Here is a 27718-nt window from a genome sequence, read left to right as displayed (position 1 = left end):
AAAATGACTGGGGATACTGTATGAACACTTATATTTCATAATTTTTTCAGAGCAAATTTATTGATTTAATCAACATAAAATATTATTATTTATGACATTTAGGCCATTTTCCAAATTGGTTTGGAGTGGTTTAGAAATTAGCTAATGGACCGTAATTAGTAAATATGGTTTGTGATTCGTGATGAATTTCAAAAATTACGAAGAGCAAACTTTCAGTTTTTCATGAAAGATTTTATTTATTTGATTTCGTAATAATTTATACCACCTTTTTCGTATTTCCAAGCTGGTCTATAGACAAAACAAAACAAAACAAAATTCATCAGGTGAACGTTTTTTAAAATTTCCCTTCATTTTGCTTACGAATAACATAGGTAAACTGTATACACTGCCTATTCAGCGTCGAGCCAAAACGAAGATTATTATCTAGACATACCAAAGTATTCGGAAAAACATCATGATTTTATTTTAAGAACAGGTGTTACGTCTCCCACAAGCTTTGTGATAATGTTTGTAGGGAAAAAATTGACTTATTCCAAAATCAGCAAAGTAATTTTTGGCATGTCAACATATTGGCACAATATAGACTGAAAATCAATGATGGTTTTGTAAATTATGCGACAATTCAAAGAGAACTCTTAACACAAGCATCTAGAATTTCACGTTTTTAAAGGAAGCTGTTAATTAATTTTAAAATTTAACTTTCAAATTCTGAACTTTTGAAGAAGAATTAAGGTATGTACAATTTAATTAATATAATTCAGTTTTATAATAATTATGACTGAATAATCAATTAAGCCATTGCATAATTATATGTTTCCAGAAGGTATACGTTAAAGATTTTATTTTTTAAAAACTTTAAATCTGAGATAATTTCTAGCATATCGTTCATAATTAAAAATTTTGTATTCTGTATAACATGTTGATTTAATTTTAAAATAAATGTCTTTAATAATAATGATCAAATACTTAATTAAGTCATGGCATAATTACGTGTTCCCAAAAACTGTATGTTAAGGATTTTATTTTTTATAGCATTGAAACAGTAATCATTTATTGAAATTTTATTAAATTAAAATTTTTTATATTTTTATAGTATAAAAATTTAATTAATTAAACCAAAGTTTGTAATAATGATGGCCAATAGTCAATTAAGCCATGATATAATTATGGGTTTCTAGAAGTTGTAAGTTGAAGGTTTTGTTTTAGGTAACATTAAGACTACAATAGTTTCTGATATAGTACTCATAAATTAAAAATTCTGTATTAAAAGTTGGAATTTAATATCTTTCTAGACTTTAAGATGCAATAGTAGGGCAAAATTATGAGCAACAAAAACATCTTATATATTATTATGTTATCTCAAATAAAGGATAATATCTTCTTTATTTGAAATAACGTAATTAACATTTACCATTACTGTCTGCATTCGAAATTCAACATGACAGTAAACAGAGTATTGGTGACAGTAAACAGAGTATATTTTATGTTTATTTAAAAGAATATAAGTAAACAACTAATGAAAATTTATGTGTCTAGTATTACGTAGAATTGGCCTGCAGCAGAATTTCAATTTTAGCTATTACAGTAATAATAAAAATATTTTTCAAAAATTATTTAGAGCATTCTTTCATTTTTATACTAAAAATAGACAATACTCTCAAAAATATAGAGATAAAAACAAAATTTATAGAAGGTGCTTATAGAAATACTTTTAGCAAATCAAAATTTTCAGCACATTATAAAAATTTTTTAAATTTTTTTTTGAAAGGTGAGAATTTATTTTTTTAAGAAATGATTTAATTTCCTTCACATTTTTAACATGTCATGCTTTTCACAAAATTTCGACGCGAATTTTGAAAAAAATAAGACAGACATTGATCTAAATTTTTTTTATAAATTATTCCCTTGTATAAAGCATGTTCTTGTTTCACTCAAATTTTAAAAAAAAGAATGATAAATATTTTTTCCAAATTAGTATTTTCTAAAGTTTCTCCTTGACATAATTAAGCCACCATTCAACTTTATAGCTCATTTAATGGGTCCTTTTTAATACCTAATTTTTAGACCATCTTTTTAGATAAAACTTTACTTCTAAGAGAAATTAAATTATTAAATGGGAAAAAATGGAAAAAAACCCAATGTTAAAATTTCCATTTCCCTTACCTGGTATTATACTCAGGTGTAAACTTGGAGGCTTGTTTTAGATAACAGTCTTAACAACTTAATCCAAGGCAGTCATTGTTAGGTATTTTTTTTTTCTATTTAGCTATTTTTATCACACATCAACTGGATTATTAAACGCTTACATTCTACAATATCGGCCTAAGGTTAAAATATTCTTTAAAGATTTTTTTTTTATTCATTTCGAATATATTACTTTAAAATGTTTTAAAATATGAAATCTGTTGTTAGCAGCAGAATGATTTCTAAATAATTCATCATACATTTCGATTAATTAAAAGTCAATAATTTTTTTTGTGACTCTGCAATTCAACCGGGTGTCAAGACCCATTTCACTGATTTCCGATATACGATTGAAATAAATAACAAAATCAAAGAATCCTTTCATCAGACAAAATTACTAGTTCAATTTTTCCACTCTTTATTTTATAGGAAGAACTCCTGATCCTTAAATTTGTCATCAATAATGACATATTAGAGGTCATAAGACTGTCCTTCACGGTTCTCCATTTTTAGGAGGTGTCGCTAAATAAAATAATAAATTTTCCTATCTTCAATAAATGGACAGATTTCCCCAATTGTTTTAGCAATTAATTTTGTTATTTCATGCTCAGTTAAAATTCAGACTCTCTATATTTACTGTTATTGTACAGATATGATTTAAAATAGTACTATCCTTTAGTATAAAAAATGTAGCTCATCAATGTTGCCTAACATAATAAATTAATATTAGTAATAGATTTAATATTAGCAATAGCACGTGTTTCATTGAACAAAATTTAACTGTACTAATACTCTTAATAAAAAAGGCAACTGTGTCAATCAGTTTCGGAAATTTCTTGCCTAGAATCTGCTCAATATTTTGCAAAATCGGTTATATATCAAATAAAGATTTCATAATCATAAAAAAATCATTAAATATCCTCGTATAAATACAATATTGCTTGCTTTATTCTTCATAGCACAATAGAGGAAGCTAAAATCGATTTTGTGTACCGATTTCGAGCACTGACATTTTACATTCATTTTGAACATTGATTTGATATCAACATTGCAGTGCTGAAATAGTTGGCGACAAAACCACACATCAAATTTCATTTCTATAATTAGGTGAATTGTTGAACTAATACCTTCACATATTCGTAAATATACGGACTAGCAGGCAGATTATCTGCCAATGGATTACGAAGCTGCAAATTTTGTGGAAAGGCTATAATCTAAGGCAGTTTTTTTTTCATGGTCCTTGCGATACATCTTCAAAAACTGCAAACCATCTTGGAGAAGGCTTGTCATCTATGTCTAGTAGAACTTGGCGATTTTGACATAATCTAACAATCGTCATGTCAAAACATGGAAATTCATCAAAATTTCGAGATTGAATTTCACAAAAGTTTCTTTTTGTTTGTCCGGATATGAGAAAATAAAAAATAAAAACTATGGCTTATATTTGATTAGATATTTTAACTTTTAATTAATCTAAAGAAATTAATTTTAATAGCAATATATATATTTCTTTGCAATGAAATTTACTTTTAATTTTACTATAAATAATCTCTTGAAAAATGAGATTAAAAATGTATTAGAAAACTATTTAATGATTCCTTATTCTTAACATAATAATGCTGTATTCATAAAGCAGTTGTAATAAATAATTCGGTGCAAATTCTTTAAACGTAAATTCGCTTATTAAATATAACTTCATTCCAATTTTTATTTTTAAAACAGTAAAGAATTGCAGTAAAAGAACTAAAAAAAGCATAGATAAAAGTACGATTAAGTTACAGATAAATTACATTCAGATAAAATGAAAAGGTTAAAATAATCGAATCTTATCACAACCTGAAACATTTTACAGTGTTCTTCAAAAGATTTTAGATTCATTTTTATTTTACTACACTTTTAATCTTCATAATATTTTATAATATTTAATAATTTTAATTCCAAATAGTATTAATTTATCAAAACAAATGACAAAATCGACTAGAGTTTTTCTTGTCAATTGAAAATTTTTAATTATGAACATCGTTTAATATTTATTTTCAAAATTTAATATTAAACTTGTTTAATTAATTTTCGTTCTTTGTAAACGATAGAAAGTCTTGTAAGAGGTAACTTAACCAATAGTATAGTAGCTCTCAATTTTCCCATTATATAAACGTAATTTTAAAATTATCTACTGTTTCTGTTTAGAATGTGAAATAAATTCTTGCTTCTAAACACATACCTAACAATATTATGATGGAACTTTTAAACTTCATATATATTTAAGACTAGCCGCTTTCGGAACGACTTGTTCCAAGAGATTAATGGTGGCTAAAAATTTTAATTAAATATTTTGGGTAGTTCAATCTAAATGCTTACTCAGCAAATTATTTTTTAAACTTCAAATTTTAATAGACATATAACTCGCACTATTTCAAATGTCTGAAATCATACTATTAATTTGCATTTGCAAAGCTATGTATTTCCCTATTTTTCTGTCACATTTTTATATAACCAATTATATCATAGAAAAGAGCAGCAATGTTGAAAAACAGACACATTTAAAAAAATTTTCGCCATTTCTTGAATTTTAACTGAAGCCTTAATTTTAAATGGAAAAAAATATTAAAAAAATTTATTGTATGTTTTATATTGAAACCTATTCAACATTGAAAAAAATTCGAATTTTCGTTTTCTTGATCACATTATCGGTAAAAAAAATCCATATGAAATATTAATAACAACGAGATATAAATTTCAATTTCACTTAAACAATGAAATACAGGGTGTTTATAAAGTCCCGGACCCATTTTGATGTTTAATAACTCATAAAATAATGAAGATATAAACAAACTTATGGCATTTATTGATGGAATAACTCATATATTTTCCTTTTCAGGTTTGAATATTTTTACTTTTGTAAATATCGTCTGCGAGTGTGGTTAATTTCAGATAATTTCATTTTCCAGTCTAAATATCTGTACTTTTCTAAATATCGTCTGTTTATTAATTGCATTTTTCTCTCTTTTGTTTTTGGCAACTATTGCAATGTTATGTTTATTTTTGATGTGTTTGTTCTATGTAGTACTTTTGTATGTGATGTTTTATTCGAGCGGATATTAAGGAGAATGCATACACCACAAGAGAAAGCACAGATTTTATGGTGGTTCATAGAAATGAAATCGATAGTGCAAGCACAGAGAAATTTCAGAAGAATTTACCAAAAAGATCCTCCATTCAAAAACAGCATCTTGCGGTGGAAAAAGAATTTTCTAGAAATTGGAAGTATCGAAGATAAGAAACGTTCCAGACGTCCTTGCACAAGTGATTTTGATGTTGAGCGTGTCAGAGAGACATTTTTACACAATCCTAGAATATCTGTGAGATCAGCGGCAACAGAATTGGATATGCCAATTTCGACGGTGTACAAGGTTATTAAGAAAAAATTAAGACTGCATGCATACAAAGTTCAAATTGTTCAAGTTTTGGAACCGAACGATAGGCCTAGGAGGATGGCCTTTGCAACAGATATGCTAAGGAGGATAGAAGATGATGCTGATTTTCTGAAGCGCATAATGTTCTCCGATGAAGCATCCTTTCATGTTTCTGGCATTGTTAATCGCCATAACTGCGCATGTGGGGATCTGAAAACCCCCATGAATACCGTGAGGCACAAAGGGATTCCCCAAAGGTTAATGTGTGGTGCGGACTAATGCACGATCGAGTCATTGGGCCTTTCTTTTTTACAGAAAAGACGGTCTCATCAGTCGTATACTTAGACATGTTGGAAAACTTCGTATTTCCACAACTAGAAGAGCTTCAGCCACATGTTTTTTTGCAACAAGATGGTGCGCCACCTCATTGGGGTACCATCGTTCGTACTTTGAATGACCATTTTCCAGGAAGATGGATTGGGCGAGGAGGTCCAATTCCTTGGCCACCCAGATCACCTGACATAACGCCGCTGGACTTTTTCCTTTGGGGGTTTGTAAAAGACAACGTTTTCAGGAGGAGGGTGTCGAACATTGATGACCTAAAAGCCAGAATTACAACCGCAATAGGCTCTGTGGATGCCGACGTGCTTGCCGCTACCTGGCGTGAAATTGACTATCGACTCGATATTCTCCGTACGACGAAGGGGGCACACGTGGAAGTTCATTGACAAGGGTCATGAAACTTTTTGAGTCTATTTAACCAGTTATGTTATTAATTTTAATCTATCTTTATTATTTTATGAGTTATTAAACATGAAAATGGTCCCGGGACTAAATAAACACCCTGTATATTGTTGTGAAATATGCTTAATATTATAAAAAAATCCCGCCAACATGGGCACGTACAAACATTTTTTATTATTAACTAGCCACATTTGGCGACTACTGGTTCAGCAGAAGTAATGCTCTTTAAAATTTTCATTTAAGTTTTTACATGCCTTGTGTTCTAAATAGCTTCTTTACCTAATTATTTTTAATCTTCACATTTTCGTAATCATATAACGTATAGCATTTTAGAAGCCTTACGATATGTCCACGGTATTGTATCATTGTATCTCTCTAATTTACTCTCAGCTGCAGTTAAGATTTAAATTTCGATTTGAAATTGAAGAGATAGAACTTATATAGATAGAACTTCAATAAGTATGGAAACACTCTTGCTGAATCCAAACATTTTTTTATAATTATGACTGGTCACGGTTATTCTTCAAAAATATTCCGTTACTGCAAAAATATATTCTTTAATTAAATCATAAATTTTTCCCTTGACGTTTTCAGGACTGGAGAATCAAAAATGGCGACCGTAGTGATGATGTATATTCTTCCTATGCTATTAGGTCAGACATACGACTTGGGAAAAGAAAAGCCGGGACTACATATTTTCCCCAAAAATGTGGAGGAAAACGCTGTGGTAAAGTAGCCTCTCTTTTTTAATTTATGAATTAAAAGAAACCGTGCCTCAATAGAAGAACATTTATTTCTTTGTAAATTCTGTACTACAATTATTGCATTGAGAATCATAATGTGATAACCTGCAATTTCTGATTCACTTAAGTAAAAAGCATGCTTTCTATCGCAATCAGAGTAATTCAAAAAAAACATTTTAGCTGTCCTTTGGCTATATAGCAACACTTATGATTCCTAAATGAATAAAATATAGGTAACATATTATATAAGATCTATAATTTCGATATGAAACTAATTGTGTGATTTCAAGCAAAAAGAAGCAAATGTTTATCAATAATTATTTTGAAATTAATGGCAATACGTCAGATCTTTTAACTCTTTCGGAACTGATCTGACCCAAACGGCAGCGTAAATTATGTACTGAGGGCGGATTTCCGTTTCAAACGAGGAATGCGGGATGTAAAAGGGGCTATCATCATGAAAGTCCTCCCTTTACATCTTGTACCCATCTTTAAAAATAAAACTAGTAAGTCAGAATAGAATTTGCAAGGCCGGTTGGCTCGGGTTAGTAACGAAATTGTTAAAGATTATTTTAAATAATTATAAAAAAAGCAACTTTTCTTTAAGAAATTAAAAATATTAATTTGATTTAAAAAGATAGGAAATATCCACTAACATTAAAGTGATGGAAATGATAGAGGCACTAGCTTCTTTTAATGGTGCATTACGATTTTTAACAGATGAAGTAATTTCACTTAATACAATATTGTATATAAAGATGATTTTTTATTATTGTGCTATTTCAGAAGCTAATATTTTGATATCAGGAATTTTTAAAACATTTGTATATAAAAGGTGCTTTCAATAAAATATACGTTCAATGCATCTCTTAATAAAGGCAAATAATTCCTGATAATATTTTATTGCAAATCATAAATGACCGATTGCAAAATCGCTTAAAAGACATTTTAGTTGTAAATTTTCTAAAAAATTTAAAAAATATGAGCAACTAGTGTAAATGGTTCTAAAATAAGAATCTTCAAAGTACATGCACAAATGGTTTCTGTATATTACAAAATCTATATATGCTATTTGAAATTTTCTAAAAGCAAGTTGGATTTAAAAAAATGAAACATGCGTCATTTCATATATTACTATTATTATACATAATTAAACTACAAAGAAATTATTTACTGAATTTTCAAAAAAAATTAACAATAAAATTGTCACAGAAGGTGACATGTCCATTTATAATCGCATCATTAATGTAGCCAAAATGTTCATAGCTTTGAATTTCGCCAAATTTTCCAATCTGTATTAAATTTATTATAATATATCAAAAGTTATCGTTGAATTATTGTTGCCGGTCAGCCGTAAATTATTTTATTTATTATCTGATCGCCCATTGTACACTATAATACTCTTCATGTTGCGCATTGGTGTTGCATTAACGTTTATCTTCCATAGACTTTGCAACATTACTTCACGGATTCTCAATACCGTATGGTGGAGAATGCGGAGGATGTGAAAGACTTCTTGTCCATTTCGGGAAAACTGTCTCTAAAGATCAAGGCAGGGATGGTGGACGTCAGCGGAGAAGGCAGCTATGTGAAGGACAGCTCCTCCAAGACCAACGGAATAGAGATATTGGTCAAAGTTCACTTCGAGACGGTAGGACAATCTTTTCTTTACGCTTCCATATATAAGTATAGAATGCCCATGACTAAAAGACTTTATATCAAATTAGCCAAGAAGCGGGAGTTGTTATCATTTTGCGAAATTTTGTAGAAGACTGTATTAAAAATTTGATAAAATATGTTTCATAAATGTTGACACCAAATGGAATTGCATCGAGAATATTTATAGATACGTGTAATATTTATAGGTACGTTTTAGATCACTCAATAATTGTTATAAAACCGATAACATTCACGAAGGTCCTGTCTTCCTAGAGTTTGAAGAAAATTAAGATCTATTTAGATTTAAAGAGCATTATTTCCAAAAGTAGTAACATATGCATATATATATTTATTTTCTTTTATTTTCGCGTTTGTACACAACATTTATTTGTATTTGTATTTTTTTATTTTTGGAGCTGTTATTTTTTAAGTTCTGTCTTTATTTCTAACAGCAATTGTTGTTAATAATTTTATTATTAGTATTTTTTCCTGTAATCACAAGACAAACTGCAAGTCTGCTTATGTAGATTAGCGTAAGTTTTCAGTTTCTCTTTGAAAGTTTGCTTAATAAGTCAATGCCATTTTCCATTTGTATTTCAAACAGCCCATTGCTCTTGGCTTTTTTTTATCCAATATTAAAATCTCCTTACCAAATTTTTATCAATAAATGCCAGACGTCGAACAATTTGGGCGATAGTCACAGTGATGGATAGAACAGGAGAGCTTTCTTTTTGACGTCTCTTCCATTTTATGCTCATTACACTGTTTAAATAACCAGTAGGTTATAGTTGCAGGGGCATGAAGCGGTGTTGTGTGCCTCCCCAATCCATCCGTTACTTGTATATGAAGGAATTGAAATATTTGGTGACAATCCGAGAGTTTCACTTAATCTTAAAAATAGCATTTCACGACATGTATTGAAAACGTTTTCCTATATACACTTTGGACAATTGTATAACATGCCATCTTGCGATTTCCCATGATATCTGAAAATAATTAGTTTTACGCGGAATATATTATGCTTTTATTTTGTGCATTGGAATTTTGTTAGAGACAATAAAAATTGTTAAAATTATACAACAATGTAAAAATTGCACTTACTGGAAAATGGTTAGAAATTGTGCCCAAAATAAAAGTATCTAAAATAACATTAATTGTACAATTATTTCCAATATGTATACATTGCAAAAGTGTTTAAAATCAATATAAATGGACAATATTTGCTTAAATGGGCCCTTTATTGACAAAACTCTCTATAGTGGCAACATGCGTTAATTGAATTTTCCCTTTGAAATACATTCTCTTTTCTTCAAAGAGTCCCTCTCTCGAAATTTTGAAAAATATGAATGACTACTATCGCCTGTTAGCTAATCTGAAACAAGATCTTTTAATCATGGATCTCTGTGTGTAGAAAAGTATTGTAATTTAAACAAACTTTGACCTTAAAGTTTTGATGAATCTTTGCAATCGTTTAAAACACGTTTGAGTTCGAAAAATATATTTTTGAAAATATGTCTATCATCTGTAAGCACGATGACACAGCCTTCAGAAAGACCAAGGAAATTTGATTTGTGGTCTTTGCACCAAATATCCATGAGCTTCGTACGAAATATTTCCCCCAAAAAATGTATTCAGAATTTAGTTACGGTAAATTCCTGATGCTGCATGTGCATATCAAAATTGTCAGAGGTTTATATTAAACTCTTAGTAAACTCTTAGTACTTGGTAAAAAAAAAAAAATAAGAAATTCAATACTTATACTTAGTTGTTTTCTTATGCTACAAAATACCAAAATTCATATATTGTATCTCTGGAAACGGAAATGGGGCCGGGATAGGCTGGTTGCTAGAGCGTAGGATTCACGTCTCTTAGGTTGCGAGTTCGAACCCCGCCGGCCGAAGATTCCTCGCATGCATGATGGTTGACGCGCGTATAAATCTGTCGTGGTCACAGAGTGCTCCATGTTGAGAGTAATGCCTCTGGGGGTACTGGATCAGGGGTGATCGTTCTCTGATTCAGGTCTAAATTACGATCTGTGGATGAATGAATGAAGTCCACCCCATAAAAAGGGTTGTGTTTTTAGCTAAGTAGTTCTCTTGGCCCTAGATGGCGCTACTATAAAAACCAGAGATGCTCCCCCACCGGCTTAAAATCGCTGTTTTGGTAACAGCGGGCTTGTCCATGGCAAGTGTAATAAGAAACAACAACTACAAACGGGAATTGATCTCACTCTTGTCGATTTTATCGTGATCTTAAAGAATTCGCTTCCTCCTCCCTCATCTAGCCCCAAGCTTCGTTCCGTTGATACAAATTCTTATAAGGAAAATTGAAAAGTAGAAGCTGAAAGAAAGTTTATAATATATTACACCTCTTTTGGTTGATGATATGAAATTGCTATTGTCATTTCACAATTTTATTAAATTATTTCAAATCTGACATGGCATTATATTGCAGATTACCAAAACCATTCCAACTTCCTTCAAGCCAAACGCCGACTGGAGCCTCATCAATGAAAAGTTTTTAGGCACCCACTATTGCAGAAGCATCACGTATGGCGGAGACCTCATCGCCTCCATCCGGATCAGCTCCTCTAACACCTACGATCTCATGCGGATTAAAGCAGCCATCAACGGCGGTTTGAACGTCGGAGGAGGATCGTTCAAAGGAAATATTGAAGGTATTCAAAATTGATCTAAGATGCAGGGTGATTTAAAAGAGTTCCAGAAAATTTCAAGGATATACTAGGTCTAGTTGGGTTTGGGAGATGTTTTGGCATAAGAGCCATCTTTGATTATTAACTGCGCCAAGGATCTATTAAATTTGTATAATTCATAATTTTGGGTAGGAATATATTGAAAGAAATGTCATGTGCTTGTGCTTGTGTACATTGTTTGCTCTTAACATAATTAGGCAACACCAACCATCATTATTCTAGTTAAAGGCGTATAGATAGTAGAAGGGTATCGTAAAAGGTTATTGAGTTGATAAGCAAGTATTTTGTGTAAGTAAGAGACAAAAATACATGCAACAGTGTCATGAGCATATATGTGCTACGAAATGAGTTTGTTCAGATAAGAATTCGGAAGCACAGTGTCTTTTACTTGTTCATTTGAGTCAGTAAAAGACATCGTAAAAGTAAGATAGAATTGTACGTAGAATTAGTATGTAGAACTACATCATTAGTCGGAAATGATTTTGCATTGGAAAGTTTTCCATAAAGACGCCTCCTGTGGAAAGAATTGTTATAACTAAGGTCATGATATACTTGAATATGTTTGTTTATTCAAGTATTTATTTAAATCATAATGCCTAATCAGAAATTCATTAAAAATAATTTAGATGTGAATACATTTGTCGAAATTTTCGATATAGCGATTCTGAAATCACAATATCGAAAACTTTGGCAACGTTTGGCAGGTTGATATAGAATATTTCTTGTAAATAGGCAAACTAGAACTTCTGAAGCAGAATGCTCAAGACAGCAGCTCCATGGAGATCAACTATTACGCCTCTGTGCCGATCCACGGCGTGAGCTACGACATCGATGGTCTCTTGAAGTTGGTGGAAGAGTTTCCCAATCACGTGAAGAAAGTGAACAATGGCCTAGGAAATCCTCTCCGGATGGAGTTGTACCCTCTGAGCTCACTCAAGGAAGGCATACCTGCATATTTGGAAAACAGGTAAATTAAATAAAGCTTTCTTAAATTACCCAATACCAATGGGGTACTTTACATTTTGTAAATATTGTACTCATTACCACTCTACATTCAAAACTGCAAGATCCATTTCAAATTAGAACTCTAGAAAAACCTTCTTTGGGCACTGTTTTAGTTAAATAAAATTAAATCAAACTAAACCTGAATGATGATTAAATAAGATAATCTTAAAATAAGCTCTAATTTTTACAAAATCCTACGACGATTCTTTTACAAAACAAAGAAAGATTATCGATGGAATATTTCATGCATCCTATAAGCTTGCAATCTGCTAATTTAAAATGGTATAAGTTTGCAAACTGGATTGCTGTTATATCTTCATCACAGCTGCCTTCTCAGTGCATTGCATAGGAATTCTAATGTTCCATCCTTCTCAAATTTATTGCTATAAGTCAGCAAGGAGATTAGTTCTACTCACTCCAGCTTTAAAGAATTTTAATCCACTGATTATACTAAATGATTAATAATACATTAAAAGACATCACTTAGGATTATATGCAAGCAAAATATCCCGACCTAGCCAGAGACCATGCAGGAAAATTGTTGGGGCCGCCAATGAGTAACCTCACCTAGCTCGAAGGAACAAACGACTCTTGATGACATTAGACACTTGCAAGCAACAATGAACCCTCTAGAGAAAACGCAATATTAGTACAGAAAAAATAACTGGAAAAAACATTACATATCGCATTACGTGTTAAACTGTAAAACATAAAAAATGCATAAAATACATTAACTTTTTACATTAGTACAGAACTAAAGTCAAGAGCTTTGACAAAATGTCCCTAATAGACGATTTAATGACTGAAATTTTTATGAGTTGTTCGACATCAGGAGACATCCAATTTCTTGGCCATCTGAGTCTGTGTTCCAGTCGTAGTGCACAGGCGTTGATCGCGTGATTTATAGAGCCTTCTTCGGTGCCATTCTGACAAGTCGAACTTTTGTCGAAGAAACGACTTTGATGTACAGAGAAAATACACCATGTAAACACTTAGGACTATATATTAAATTCTTTATTCATTTTGAAAGATGCGAGAGGCATGGACAATTTTAAACTCTATTCTTACTGAATTCAGAAATTTTAATAAAAATCTGAACACGCATTACAATGGAGTAATGAAATAATGTTACAATAAATTCGTTACAAGTAATTGTTTAGCTATTAAATTGAGATTAGTGTAATTTTGAAAAAGAAATTTCACTCTTAAGCTTTGTTTTGTATGTTGGATCTAAAATTTACAAAATGATAATTGAATGTTTTGAAAAATATCAGGTTTATACAACAAAACTAGATTCAAATGTTTTGAAAAATATTAAACTTGTAGAATTTTATTCGTTTTACTATAAAGAATGGCTTTTTAATTCGTAATATATTTACAATGCACCTATATATAACTGTGGATACATATATAGCATGCATTATTATATAATTACAAGTGATTTATAATTTGTACCCAGTGTTATGTACAACACTGGCTTTTTACTTCTTTTGTATTTAGTTATCCCAAAGTAATTGCCACTGACGCTTATATTGACGCCCTCTATCGCGTACCTTCTTGAGATCCGATATTGATTTAAGTACGTAGTTAAATTCTTTTCTGAGTAGATAAGTATACGAGGTAGTTTAGGTAAATAGTGAAGTATGAAAACAAACCTTATGAAAAAAAATTTCTTCAAACTTATTTGTCAAAAAACAATGAAAACACTGTTTACAAATTTTACCCTTATATCTTTCTTGCCCATTTGCTGCTCAGTTATTCTAAATTCTACTGCTCTGGCCGCTGCTTTGAAAAAGAATATAAATTTAATGCTGTTAACAACGGACGTGAATTATTGTAAAATTATCCGCAAAAGAAATCAGACAATTTCCTGAAGTTTTGTCTCCCTTATTTTTTTTTTTTTTTTCATCTCTTTCTTTATCTAAATGACTGGATGAGCCATTACGCACACTAACGTCGATGTCAGATCATCACATGACAATGCTGGTAAATACGTTGACTCAGAAAATCCTTTGTATGCATAGAATATCCTAAAAAGTTGTTTACAATCTCATGACTGTCCAGGCACATAGAAACAAGTCACTTTTGCTATTTCAAGTTCGAAGTACAGAGAAATTACTGTACGACTGGATTAAATCTGTGTCTTACTTTTTCATCCTTTATATCCTTTCATTTTAATTAATTCACTGATTATGATAGTTAATAACATTTGTATCTGCAACTCACTATTGTAAAAATGACTTATTTTTTGCTTCTCGTACTTTTAAAGCCTGTAAAGGACTTTAAGCACATCTCTGTATTTCCATTTTTTTTTATCATAGAGCAATTGGGGATGAACTGGACGATTTGGAGAGCCAATTTGACGATTTGAGGGAAACAAGACGATTAATTGGAGTGTGGAACTCCGGATTACCTCCTGTCGCACCTGAAGGTGTGGAGGAAAAGGTAAAATAATGTCTTATTTTTCTTTTAATTATCAAGCCTAAAATCAGGCTAGAATTAGTATAAAAATGTGTTAGGCGTAACTAAAATAATTATGAGGGTTGCCCAAATGAAAAGTGGACACTTGCGATTGCATCAGAATGACAGCAGCTATAGCAGCACCGCCGAACAGGGATATAAAGTGCGGTAGGAGGTGTGCACTGCTTGCGGCGTTCAACAGTGGTAGAGGAAATTGATCGAAAGTAAAATCGTGCTATATATGGAAGCGTCTAGATCGGAACAACGTGCGGTAGTACGGATCCTGATTCTTCGAATGCCGTGGACCATTCGAAGATATAATCATATACTTGAAAATAGTCTACTAAATTTGTTTGCAAGGATGCGGTAGCATTCGCAGAAACAAGTATGGGTTGTGAAGACCACAGCTGTGATGGTAAACAAAAAAAAAAAAGGCGGAAAGAAGATAATGCTGAGGGGGAGATTTTAAGACCTAGTGAAGACCAGATAATAAATCAGATTGTAAAGGGTGGGTTTATAGTGTATTCCTCCGCGAATGGGAGGGGTTAAAGGAACATTGGAGGGGGGTGCAAATTATTTTTCCAATTTTAGGACTAAAATACTGCTTTTACACATTTTTTTCTTAAAAAATTAAATATGCATCGGAAAAAAGATACCAATACTTATGCTGCTATTTTGCTATTTTTATTTTATTTACGATAAAATTTTTTATAGAATTATTTAAATGTGCGATGTTGAAGTTTTGCGACTTTTAATAAATATTTAAAAAATACTTTGAGAAGTCCGAGAAAAAAATTCCTTTGGCAGAAGCTTGTGATTTTATTCCTTCTACTGATTTCAGTTGACTTCATAAGAAATACAACCTAAAAAATGACTTTAATAGGAATAAAAGATGCGTTAAAAGCCGATGTTAGAATTAAAACGAAAAGGTGGAAAGTTGAACAAATTTAAAATTATGAAGTTTAAATGGAATTATAAAAAACAAATTGCCCTAATAAATTTAAAAAGGTTTTTGTGAGGATTCTCTCCCAACAGTGATGGCATGTCTAGTGATGAGGAGTTAAAATACCTTAAACGATGAAAATTAAAATCAGGACATTCAATAAAAATATGACGAATCGTTAAAAGCACTTGGCATCTCGAACAGAGAGGAGCTTGATCCCCAAACAGAAGATATTGGTGAGTAATACGAGTATGACCAATGCGGAGTCTAGTCAATTTGACATCGAGCTCACGCACTGGATGAGAAGGCCAGAATGTAATTGTTGGTTTTATGCTACGCAATTTATTATTTATCTGCTGATTCCATGATTGTTGCCATAACGAATAAATATGTCTTGAATAAAGGTTCTTTGAGTTGGAGAAGGGTATTTCATGCTGCATAAACAACTCTCCATAGGATAACATTACGTTTGAAAATTGTAGGTGGCGTGTATACGGCACCCTTAATTGATTTCCTGTCCCTGAGGGAGCACTGTCAATTCAACACAATACTGCAATATTCTGACGAAAATATAGAAAGCAATCAAAAGCAAACGGTCAGGTCTTCTCACACAACAAGTGATTTTTCTCTATGACAATGCCATCCACATGTTTCCCGTGAAATCCAGACGATCTTTAAAAAAGTTCCGTTGGGAAGTACTGAAATACCCGCTGCACAGTCCGGGTTTTTCACTTTTCACCCAGTGACTTCCACATCTTTGGGCCACTTAAGAAAGCATTACAGGGAACATGTTTCCATTCGGGCGACGAAGCTGTGCAGGACTTCCGCTAAAATCAACCCTTATCTTTCTACAGCAAGACAAGGGATAGACCTGCTACTTAAACGATGGGATCTGTGCTACAAAGTCCATGGTGATTTCTTTTAATTTCCAATAAAGATATTCCTTTCATTGAACTTGTCCGCTTTTCAATTAGGCAATCCTTATATTTCACATCTGATTGCACTATCTCTTGGGTTGAGATATGATATTAAATGTCATGATTTTCTATCCTATATTCATATGGCTTTAAGAGGTGAGGGATGAAGTTTTAACCCATGATGAGTGAATGAGTTTTGAACCCCTGAAACAGTCTTATTTATAGGATAATAATATTGCCCTACCATAGCTAAGCCGATTCCCTTGATTCTTTTTGTTTTGTCTAGCAAGTCGTTCAGTATTTATAAATATCTAAACTATTTCAATTATTATATAGCCCCTATTAGCAGGATTTTGAACTAAAAATATCCCCATTGTGAAATCTTTTCATTTTTTTTTCTTTGATATAATTTCGAGCAATGAAAGAAATTAGAAAGAAATGCTTATTTTTTAAAAATATTTTACTATATATTAAAATATTTAAATATGTGTCAATGAAAAACTGTTTTTTGCTTTTTTTTTAAATTTAAAAGAAATAGAAAATTAATTTTGCCTTATAATTGTCTAATTCTTTACTTTTTTAATATTATTTAAAAGAAATTGAACCTTATTGAATTGAAATCTTATTCACATTGAATTAAGTTAGTTGTAAACGGGTTAAAATGAGGATCTGAATGGTATAAATTCATAGTCGTGAAATATATTAAGCTCGACGCGTCAATGAAAGCAATACATGCAATGTCATAATCAGAAATTAAACTTGGCCGGCGTCCTGGCATAGGGGTAGCGGGTCTTCCCGGTGATCTGGGCGTCCTGGGTTCGAGTCCCGGTTCGGGTATGGTTGTTCTTCATTTGTTGTTGTTTATAATGGCGCTGGCTAAGTTAGCGATTTTAAGCCAACGGAGTGTCTCTTGTTTTAGTAGCGCCAACTAGGGCCAGGAGTACTTCTTAGCTACTCATGCATCACATTCGCTTGCACAACCCCTTTTTACAGGGGGGGGGGGGTGTACATTCACACATCTCACAGATAGAACAGGTGAAGAACAACCATGCCCAACTGGGACTCGAACCCAGTATGCCCAGATCACCGGGAAGACGCGCTACCCCTCTGACAGAACTTCGGCTCATCATCTGATTTTTGTGTTTCGTCCCAACGTAGCAGCATCACAATCAGCTTTATTTACTTTTTTTTTTTTTTCAAATTGACAGATTTTTGCTAGATCTCTATTCTCGTTTTCTTTCTTCATCTGATATCGCTGAATGTCCCAACGCTATTTTAAAAAAAACGATGCTGGGTTAACACGCGTAATGCTCAGGTACTCAGACGATTGCTTGCAGAGAGACAAAAAATTCCGTTACTGGAAAAAGTTAAGCAAACTGGAAAGCTAGTCATTAGTGTTGCCACAAATGATGTGCTTAAAAGTAGAGCTAACAAATAATATTATTTTAAATTCAGTTGATGTTAATTTGGTATTAATTAAAACTTTACTTTTCCTCTTTTTTCACCATTTCACGGTCAAGAGCAATGCAAAACGACGATGTAAATTTTCATTAAATATTTAATACTAGCCGCCTTTGGCAACCAGCCGGTTCGCCAATCTTTAACCACGTTAAAATTTTAATAATTAAATATTTTATAGAACTCCCATTTTAATTGCTTTTTCATTAAAATATTTTAAAACTTCAAATTTTAATAGTCATATAATTCCCTCATAATATTATAAAGGCCTTCAGTCATAACATCATATGTATCTCTCTCATTTTCTATTAGCTCCCGTAGAATTTATACTTTAAATTAAAGTGGAAATGATTAAACTGCAATAAATATAATAATATTTTTTTTTACTGAAACGAAGCCTTTTTTTAAAATGAGTACTGAGAACAGAGTCGATGAGTATTTAATCCTTATGGGCACTAAAGAATATTTTTCTTAATTTATATAAGATCTCAAGAAGTTTTCGACAAAATTTTCTCAGATTCATCATGAACAGATCGATTCATTAACAATGTTTAGTTTTAAATGCATCAAACACTTAAAAAATAAACAGAATTGTTTGAAATAATCTGTCGAAAACATATTAAGCCTTCAAATCCAAGTTCGTATCCGTTGTCAACAATCAGAACACAATGCGCATGCGTGAATTTTCAACGCCAGTTACTTTAACGCAAATGCGTGAATTTTCTACGCCAGTTGGGGTAACGCTATTCAGATTAGACATTTTTAATTTCTTTTACTCTGCTTTATTTTAATTCGAAACTACTTCAGAATGAATCTGAAAGATCAATTCATTGACAATGTTTAATTTTAAACGCATCAAACATTAAGAAAATACACAGAATCCTTTGAAATAATCGGCCGAAAAATGTTAACCCTAGCCTCATTAGTGTGGGAAAAAAAGACGAGCCTTACTCATTTGGAGGTGGGGAAAATGAAAAAATTTTTTTGGCGAGAAAGTTAGTTTTTAATTCATAATTAAAATTTTAATTAAAAATTCAAAAAAAGGGACCCGAGGTGCGCATTCCCGACCTCCAAGGTATACATGTACCAAATTTGGTAGCTGTAGGTCAAATTGTCTGACCTGTAGAGCGCCAGCACACAGATACACACAACACATTGAGCTTTATATAAGTATAGATAATACTGGTAAAACAAACCTCAAATAACTTGGGTCAGGTGATTCGCTATCAACCAATCAGAAAGAAAATAAAACGCAATGATTACATAATTTTTTTATATATATAATAGAAAGAAATGGATACAAAAGGCAAATTGTCCATAAGTCAATCACTGGATTTTTAAAAAAATTACGAGACAAACTTTTAATAACAACGAGAGAAAAATTTACATATCGTATGTACGATAAATTAAAAAGATTTTATAGAATCCTTTTTTTTTTCTATTACAGGTGAAGAAATTTACAGACAAAGTGAACAACATATTCGGCATCTATTTGAAAACAATTGGAGAGTTGGACGTATCTAAAGGAGCATCCACACAGCCAATCAAAGACGCGTTCACGGCTTATGAAGATGGTGATTACATCATGCCACAGAAATTTGTCCGAAAATTTACTGAACTTCAAAAAGAAATTGCAAGTTATAACTCTTTATTATAATATTTTATTTATTCCATTATATAAAAAAAATAATGCGCTTCTATTAGTGCACTAAAAAGCAGAAATGTGTTTTTATCAAAAATATGGTGACCAGTTAAAAAAAGTTCGCAAGTGCGTGATGTGCTGAAAACAATATTATAAAGAAATTTGAAATTGAATTACATTTATAACTATGCTAAAAGTTTAAATAATCTTTTGGAATTTTCTGTTTTACGATAATCATTTCGTATGGTATATGTTCTTTTTCTATATTCCTATAATTTAACACACTATCTTTTTCATAATCTAAAGACTTTAAAAATTTTGCTTTGTTGCCCACCCCACCATCACCCACATCTGGGACATCCCATTTATGGGCGATGAGAAGCCTCAAGTACGGTGGTTGGTTCTCATTAACCCTCTGGTGATTAAAATAAGATAATTATACTCTACTGGCGACTAGAAGTGTTTCTAGTGTGGGTTTTTACCTTGGGAGATGATGACCCTTAAGACTTGTAGTGAATAGCTTATAAGTCAGTTAACAGCTACGCTACCTGAACAATTGCTTTTGTATCGTGGTCATGTTACTGGGCTGCAAACCACAAGGTCCCAGGTTCTGTACTCGCTCATACTAATCCACTACAGACTCAACATGAGTTCTCATCTTATTGCTAACCGGGTATTCAGGTCATTTTTTGAATTTCAGATGCCTTAAGATGGGATGATATATCTTTTTTAAGGTTATTTTGTTTTGCCATTATTACTTACTATGAGTACTTATATTTACCTATGAGTGTACTTTTATAAAAAAAATAAAATAAACTATTTGTTTAAAACAGTACCAAAAAGTTTTGAGCCTAGATCTATTGTTAAGAAAATGCCTTATCTATCCCTTTTAAAGTTGTATCCTTGTAGGACAATACAGCGTTAGAAATGTTGTTGTCACTTCTGAAATACTTCCTAGAAGTTCATTTCTCAAGCAGTTTCTGCGATTGGCATTCGATTTCTGTAATGGATCTTTCACTGTCCTCCAGTGGTGCACTCTGTACATGCCATTCAGAACATTTTGCACAATTCATGGTAGCTTGCTAAATCAAGTACATCGTCTATGCGACAAATTTATAGTTTCGCATACACAAAAATCAATGCCGGGGTCTTCGTTCATGTTCTGATTGCAAATGTATTTAGGTGATTGCAACAATACTGTAATCATTAATTTCCTAGCTATTGATGTGCGCAGTATAATCCCGCTATCAAGATTGTATGAATGGCGATATTCACTGGAACTTTACCCTAGACTTTTGGCTGCCATCTATTGGTGTGTTAGTGAATTAGTCTCGAAATATTTTGATACTTCATCAACATTATAGAGGTTTATTGCAGCTCTTTGGCCACCGGCCAAGCCCTTCAGCTGCATTCGTTGAAAAGTTTTGACTTGAGATGAGTGAAATTCTGTGGAGTGTTTGATACTTCGTCGTAAAATGAAATTAACGATTGTGGAATAATGTAGTTTGAGATTTTTTCCCGTAATATCTGAACCCCCAGGGGGGGCACCTCTAAATGAGGATGAGATGCTTCCAGTATGGTGGTTGGATCTCGCCACCCTGGAGGGTACACAAAAAGGTGGGGGATCTGGCTTCTCCTATCGATGACGGGACGTACTTCCTTTGGGAAGGGTTATACCGTGGTCGGTGATGGTTCTTAGGACTCAACCATAGTTCCCGCCAGTGTTGCTGTTGAGGCGGTCCGGTCATTCAGTTTTCGTTATCCGTGTGCCTTCGGGTGGGTCGGAGAGTCAGTGATATGACTTCCCTTAATATCTGACAAAAATTGTAACTCAAAATACGTACTTTTGTGGCGATTTCTTTGTGAAAATTTGTATTTGTTCAGTAAAATACAAGGTGAAAAGCAACTGTTCACTTAAATATGTGAATTTTAAAATGAGAATAATATGAAACGGACATGGATGTTTTTTTTGTTAGAAGCATATTTAAATATTTTTAATGGGTTTAGATGCACCATTTATCCATTATTAAATCAGTAGCAACGCATGAAATAATTCACCTCTTATCATAAATGATTTTTGCTATAACTACTCACCTTATTTGCAAGCAGTTATTTAAATTAATTCTCCTGTTCTTTATGAAATGAAAATCAAATATGAATGATCCACCTTATTGCTTTCTGAAAGAACTGGCTATCACTATGACTGCTTTTAAACGAACTGATAACTGATATTATTAAAATTACATGTATTAGAATTGTCATTTAAATGTTGTAATTATTTTAAAATTAATTATTTTTGCAATCAGTAATGATCTTTCAGCTATTAAAAATTAATTAAAATTTTCTTTTCTCTTTTTTTTTCAGTATGCAGAACATCCAGGTATGTACTAATACATTTTCGCTTATTCATTTTTTAAAACTTATTTAAGTTTGGAACTAAATTTAAATAAAAATGCAATAAAATTACAAAAAAATTTAATAAATAATTTTGAAATTGAATTAAAACCAAATTTTATCGTATATGTCTTAATTCTCAGTGAGTTTTGAAAAATATTAACGCATCATCCATTCAATTCTAATTCATTAAGCCTAATTCATTCAATTCTAATTCATTAAGCCTAATTCATTCAATTCTAATTAAACCAAATTCTTGTTAACAATTTAATGAAAGTTTCGTTTAATTTAAATACCAGCAAATGAGAACACTTCATGTTTTAAGCTTAGTGGCTGAATCATATTTATTCGCACATTTCATTCAAAGCCAAAGACTACAAACATTTTATTAATTACCTAAATACCTAGCAATTCAGAAGCCAGAAAAAATTTAGTTATTAATAATTCACATATATATGTATATAAGCGTTGCCTTTTGCATTCAATTCCACTTTTTAAAGATATAATCAAATTATTTATTAAAAAATATTAAAATATATTTTTTTAATATCCCATAGAAAATAGAGAAATTCTGCCTTTTCAGATAATTAACGTTATAATTTTTTCATTAACCAAGATCTAGAAGATAATATGAAAATCTTATTCCTACATATTCAGGTTCCTCAGTTTTTATTCGAAATGATTATTCTGAAATAATTTCCAAGAATTATTATTATTATAATTTTCTGCAATAAAACGTTTTAGGAAGGGCAATAGTATCTAAACAATATTTTGTTCATTGATTAGAATGAATGTCGAGCAAAATTTTTAGGAGTAAAATATTTCCATTTACATGCAGAGATTTTTCAAACTTATTAATACTCTCAATATCCTAAACACTTTTTACGTTTTCGTATTCGTGCTGTAGAAAAAGTATAGGCTTTGAGCTAGAAGGTTGAAATTTGGTATGCGGTCTTTACGTGAAATTTTCAGATTTGTATCAAATTTTGAGTGAAATCTGTTCAAAGGAAATCAGGCTGAATATGTGCATATATGAGTTTAAACGATAATTATAAAATGTAGAGCACTTGGTAGATAACATTAGCTACTCAGATTTGACATCTATAGTTCAGACAACTTTTAAATTTTGAGCTAAATAAAATAAGGGATTGACCGTCTGTCTGTCTGTATTTTCAGAAACATGTAAATGTGATAACGGAAAGACGCAATGACTTAAATATATAAAATCTGGAATGAAATTTTGCGTCTACAAGTGTAGTTTTGTGTCAATATTTTGTTTCAATCGAGTAGGAAAAGTTGCATCTGAAATACAGATTTGATTTTCTGATACTGTTAGCCACATGTCAAGAATTTATCGCCAAATAACTCGCCAATGATGCCACGATAGATTCAGTAAAAATGCTACATTCACGCCAAAAGTCAATATTTTATAACTATTGTACGCCAATGTCATTCAAAACGTTCTCAGGCATGTCAAGTTTATTAGAGAACACGTGAGAAAGTTTTGTGGAAACCACTACAGCTGGTTTTCCCGATTACAAAGAGAGTGAATTCATGTTCAATTCCTTAAATTTTTATGAAGAGTATGAAAACTTTTATTTTTTCATTTTTCAGAGCTTCAGCCGAGAATTGGAGGTGCCCAATACATCCGATGGGGCCAAACTACTTGCCCCAACGCAGAAGCCGAGGCTACTGTGGTCGGGGTGATGGCTACCTCAGAAATTGTCCAAGATGGTGGATCCAGTCAGTTTGTCTGCTCAGCACTTGATCCTACTCATGTCGATCCCAAAGATTACTTCAAAAATTTTCCTGGAGACGACGATCCTGAAGACCATCTTCTTGTGGGTCCAATGAGGTATAATAGTACTATCAATACTACAGTACGGGAAGTAGTAGGTTAGATTTATGTTAATTTATTCTGTACTAGCTGACATGCTGGAAATGTTCAATATTATTGAATGCGTAAATTGGTTAATACGTATAATATTTGAACCTTTTATTAAAATAAGAATATCGACTTGAAATTCAAAATCATTCATATTAATTCTACATTATACAAATGAGTGAGATAAGAGAAAATTATAAGGAGTTACAAATAATATTTCATCAAATTAAAAATAATAATAAAAGAACTTTTCGGCAGAAAGATATATGGCTGCAAAATTATCAAAATTATTTCTGAATATTAAGAAATTTTCAAGACATTAAATAATTGAACATTACAAAACTTCACATATAATTTAACGTTCCCGTTATAAATAAGAAAGTAAATAACACACTGCGCATGCGTGAAAATAGAATTTAATTCTTCATGCCGTTAGAGGCCATGAAAACAAGATTAGAAGTTTTTAATTTTCTTTATTCTTTTTTTAAATTTAATTCAGAAGTACTTCATATTAAATCTGAAAGATCGATTAATTAACTATGCTTGGTTTTCACTGCATAAAGCATTAAAAAATTAATATTTTTAAGTCTTATCTCATTCGCGTGGGAAAAACAAACAAACAAATAGAGCAATCTGTAAAATTCTATAAACGAGAAAAATAGTTTAAAATAATGCGCATGCTCGAATAATTTTTCGCATCATCAGAGGGTTTGTCTCATTGGCGTGGGAGAAGTATTATCAGCCTTTCTCCATCGTCGTAGGAAAAGAAATATAAAGATTCGAGGCAGATGCGCGAGCTGCAAAGGCGGAAAAAATAGTTTTTAAGTAATAAAAAAATAGCTGTTCGGTTAATTAATTATAACTAAAATTTTCCAGTATCCTTTCCAATATCTATATACCCCAATCTTCTGTATGCAAAATCCGAATGAAATTTATTTAGTAGTTTTCTTTAGTTTGTAAAGGACACACACAAGTGAACATTGTCTTTTTTATATATAGATGAGTCAATGCTAAGAAAAACAAACACGATTCCATTTGTTATATAAAATGCTCTAATATAATTTATATTCTATGGCTCAAGCCACCTTAATTCCATGTTCTGATAATGACAGAATTTAATCTTACAAAAACTTTATCTTACAGAACCCTGAAATTGCCATCAAAGGTATTAAAAAGTGGAGAAAACATACAATACCAGTAGAATTACCTTGATCTGCTCAATTAGCTATCCAAAAATAAGTCCAATATCATATATGTAGGTGTTGTATGGGATATAAAAAGGAGTTACTATACATTAACTGTGCGTCCCGTCATCATCATTAAAAAAAACTGATTTTATCTAACTTAATATTATACAGCAGTCAATGTGTTATCAAAAGTATTAAAATATGGAGGAAATATAAAACGGAATTTTTATTGTTCAAATTTGTTGAATTGGTCATTTAAGAAGGTCCCTATATCACACCTGGGCATCGCACCAGATATTAGAATAGATAAAGAGGGAAAAGTTAAAAGCCGATTTTTCATATTTAAATATGAGGCTGTTAATCTGGGAATAACAGCCTAGATATAAAAGTTATCAGATTTTAAAAAATTCCTTTAAAATATACCATTAGAGATAAATTAATTAAATCAAAAGGAATTTAAGTTTTGAAAACAGCTCTGTATGACACACAAATTATTAAAATTAGCTTCTTAAAACGTCAAATCATAAGTGCAATTGTAACTGCAATTTTGGAGATGCTACTCTGTAGGTAAAAAGTGACAAACTGTTGTCTTCTTGTGTATAGCTGACCATCCGCCACCTAAGCAAAGAAGTATGGACAAGATTTGTTGTGGACGACTGCTGTCTTTATCATAACCCGTCCATAACACCGGCCGATTCACCGAATTGACATCCTCTTAGAAATAATTGGCCACCAGAATACAAAGTGGTCAATCTCTGACCTTCCACCTTGTCTTCCCGTACAGCTAACAAACACCCCGTTAAACGAGGAGCAAGCCGCCACTTTAAAAAAATCTCCACAAAATTCTCTATATTTCACCAAATTCTCGTTCCACTAACAAAAGAATTCCAAACACATTAAAACTTTCAAATAGTTGTCACAAAAACTAACAATTTATAGCATTCAATGTCATTTTTTTTTTCAAATTTTCAACTGACAATTTTTTTTCCCTCAGTGTTTTAGGATTTTCTGGTGCTTTCGGTACTGTACTTAAATCGTCATTTTCAACTTTCAGATTCTTTCTTGTTTCCTAGATTTTTATTCATTCATTTAAATAGTGGTAAACAGTACCGGTTCCTCCACAGATGCATTTATCTTCCCGCATTCTTTCATATGTTTGGAAATATGCAGAAAATCTCCTATGTCCTGATATAATTTGGATTATCAGTGCATAGTATTTTATTATTTGAATTTCTTGGTTATCAATAAAGTCGTAAGTCACTCTTCTTCTTTTGGACGTATGCCATCTGTTCAACCATTGCAACTTTATTTCTTCTCTTAATTCTCATTTTAAGACACTATTTGATTTGGGGACAATTATATCAACACTCTCTTTCTGTGCCGCCAGCTTTGCATATTAATCCACCTTTGTGTTACCATATATTCCCTTACTGGACTTGATAAACTAGTTTCTTTAAATTTGTCGAGTTTTTGATTAAATGAGCATATATTGAACAAACTGAAATAGATACAAAACTTCGCATGTTTTTCAATTTTATATTCTTGTTCTTAAATTTATGCATACTTTTACTTAAATTAATGATACATCGATATACGAAATGCAATTCATACATATTTATTTCTTTTCTCAACATTGATTTTCTAATCCAGCGTTATTTTACGATGACACATTTCTGAAAACACAAACTCTTCCATTTCACAGGTACATGGGAGATATGAAAAGATTTAAGAGTATGTTCATGAAGGAGATTGCCTGCGTCCGATGTCGAGTTGCCATTCGGACCACGGTTCTCATCAAAGCTGCTGACAAATCTTGTCCAAGCGATAAATGGACCAAAGAGTACGAAGGATATTTGATGGCTCCTGGGATGACGGCCAACAAGGGCGAATACATATGCATGGACAAAGACATGAAACAGCCAGATGGAGAGGTGAAATTCGGTAACAGTGAAATGTCTCATTCTCCAGAGATCCAGGAAGTGGCTATCGAGTGCGGGTCTCTACCATGCAAGCCTTACGAGGCCAACAAACCCATACCTTGCGTTGTCTGTACTATTTAGAGAACTACCAAGTTGCTGTAATTTGTTAGATTACTTATATTCGCCTTTGTGTATCAAGTAATATAATGAATTGCATTGTCAATGAAATTATTTATTAATTTTTTTTTCGATATGAAGTTATATTTTTATGAAGTTGGATGTATTATTATTTATCATCGTTTAGAGTACTTTATATGTCTGAAATAAATGCTCAAAATTTCTCGTATATATGAAAAACTCTGCCTTGAAATTCACTTAAATTAGCAATTCTTGGAATTAAGAATTTTTCTCGGCAATTCGTAAATTCGATTTTTTTAAGTTAAAATTATTTT

General features: G+C 31.8%; 2 protein-coding genes across 2 annotated transcripts; both read left to right on the top strand.

The window, feature by feature from the left end:
- The first annotated feature begins 547 nt into the window (after positions 1 to 547).
- LOC129956704 (uncharacterized) lies at positions 548 to 23982 on the top strand. Its single transcript, XM_056068636.1, has 10 exons — positions 548 to 732; positions 6936 to 7068; positions 8532 to 8735; positions 11198 to 11420; positions 12189 to 12423; positions 14783 to 14906; positions 19687 to 19872; positions 22246 to 22261; positions 23020 to 23030; positions 23890 to 23982. Exons 2-10 carry the CDS (start codon positions 6952 to 6954, stop codon positions 23980 to 23982), a joined length of 1209 nt encoding a protein of 402 aa, XP_055924611.1. The 5' UTR covers positions 548 to 732; positions 6936 to 6951.
- Positions 23868 to 27718, top strand: LOC129957174 (uncharacterized). The gene is made up of 2 exons (XM_056069366.1): positions 23868 to 24130; positions 27050 to 27718. Exons 1-2 carry the CDS (start codon positions 23982 to 23984, stop codon positions 27405 to 27407), a joined length of 507 nt encoding a protein of 168 aa, XP_055925341.1. The 5' UTR covers positions 23868 to 23981; the 3' UTR covers positions 27408 to 27718.

This window comes from Argiope bruennichi, chromosome 11 (assembly GCF_947563725.1).
Source record: "Argiope bruennichi chromosome 11, qqArgBrue1.1, whole genome shotgun sequence".
NCBI classification, from domain to species: Eukaryota; Metazoa; Arthropoda; class Arachnida; order Araneae; family Araneidae; genus Argiope; species Argiope bruennichi.
This window is presented reverse-complemented; position numbering and strand designations above follow the sequence as displayed.

Excerpts from the sequence above, each read along its gene's own strand:
- LOC129956704 (XM_056068636.1), top strand. The coding sequence starts at position 6,952 with ATGGCGACCGTAGTGATGATGTATATTCTTCCTATGCTATTAGGTCAG. Across the intron at positions 8,736-11,197 it reads TCAAAGTTCACTTCGAGACG|ATTACCAAAACCATTCCAAC; the intron begins GTAGGACAATCT and ends ATTATATTGCAG. Across the intron at positions 14,907-19,686 it reads CTGAAGGTGTGGAGGAAAAG|GTGAAGAAATTTACAGACAA; the intron begins GTAAAATAATGT and ends TTTCTATTACAG.
- LOC129957174 (XM_056069366.1), top strand. The coding sequence starts at position 23,982 with ATGGCTACCTCAGAAATTGTCCAAGATGGTGGATCCAGTCAGTTTGTC. Across the intron at positions 24,131-27,049 it reads CTTCTTGTGGGTCCAATGAG|GTACATGGGAGATATGAAAA; the intron begins GTATAATAGTAC and ends TCCATTTCACAG.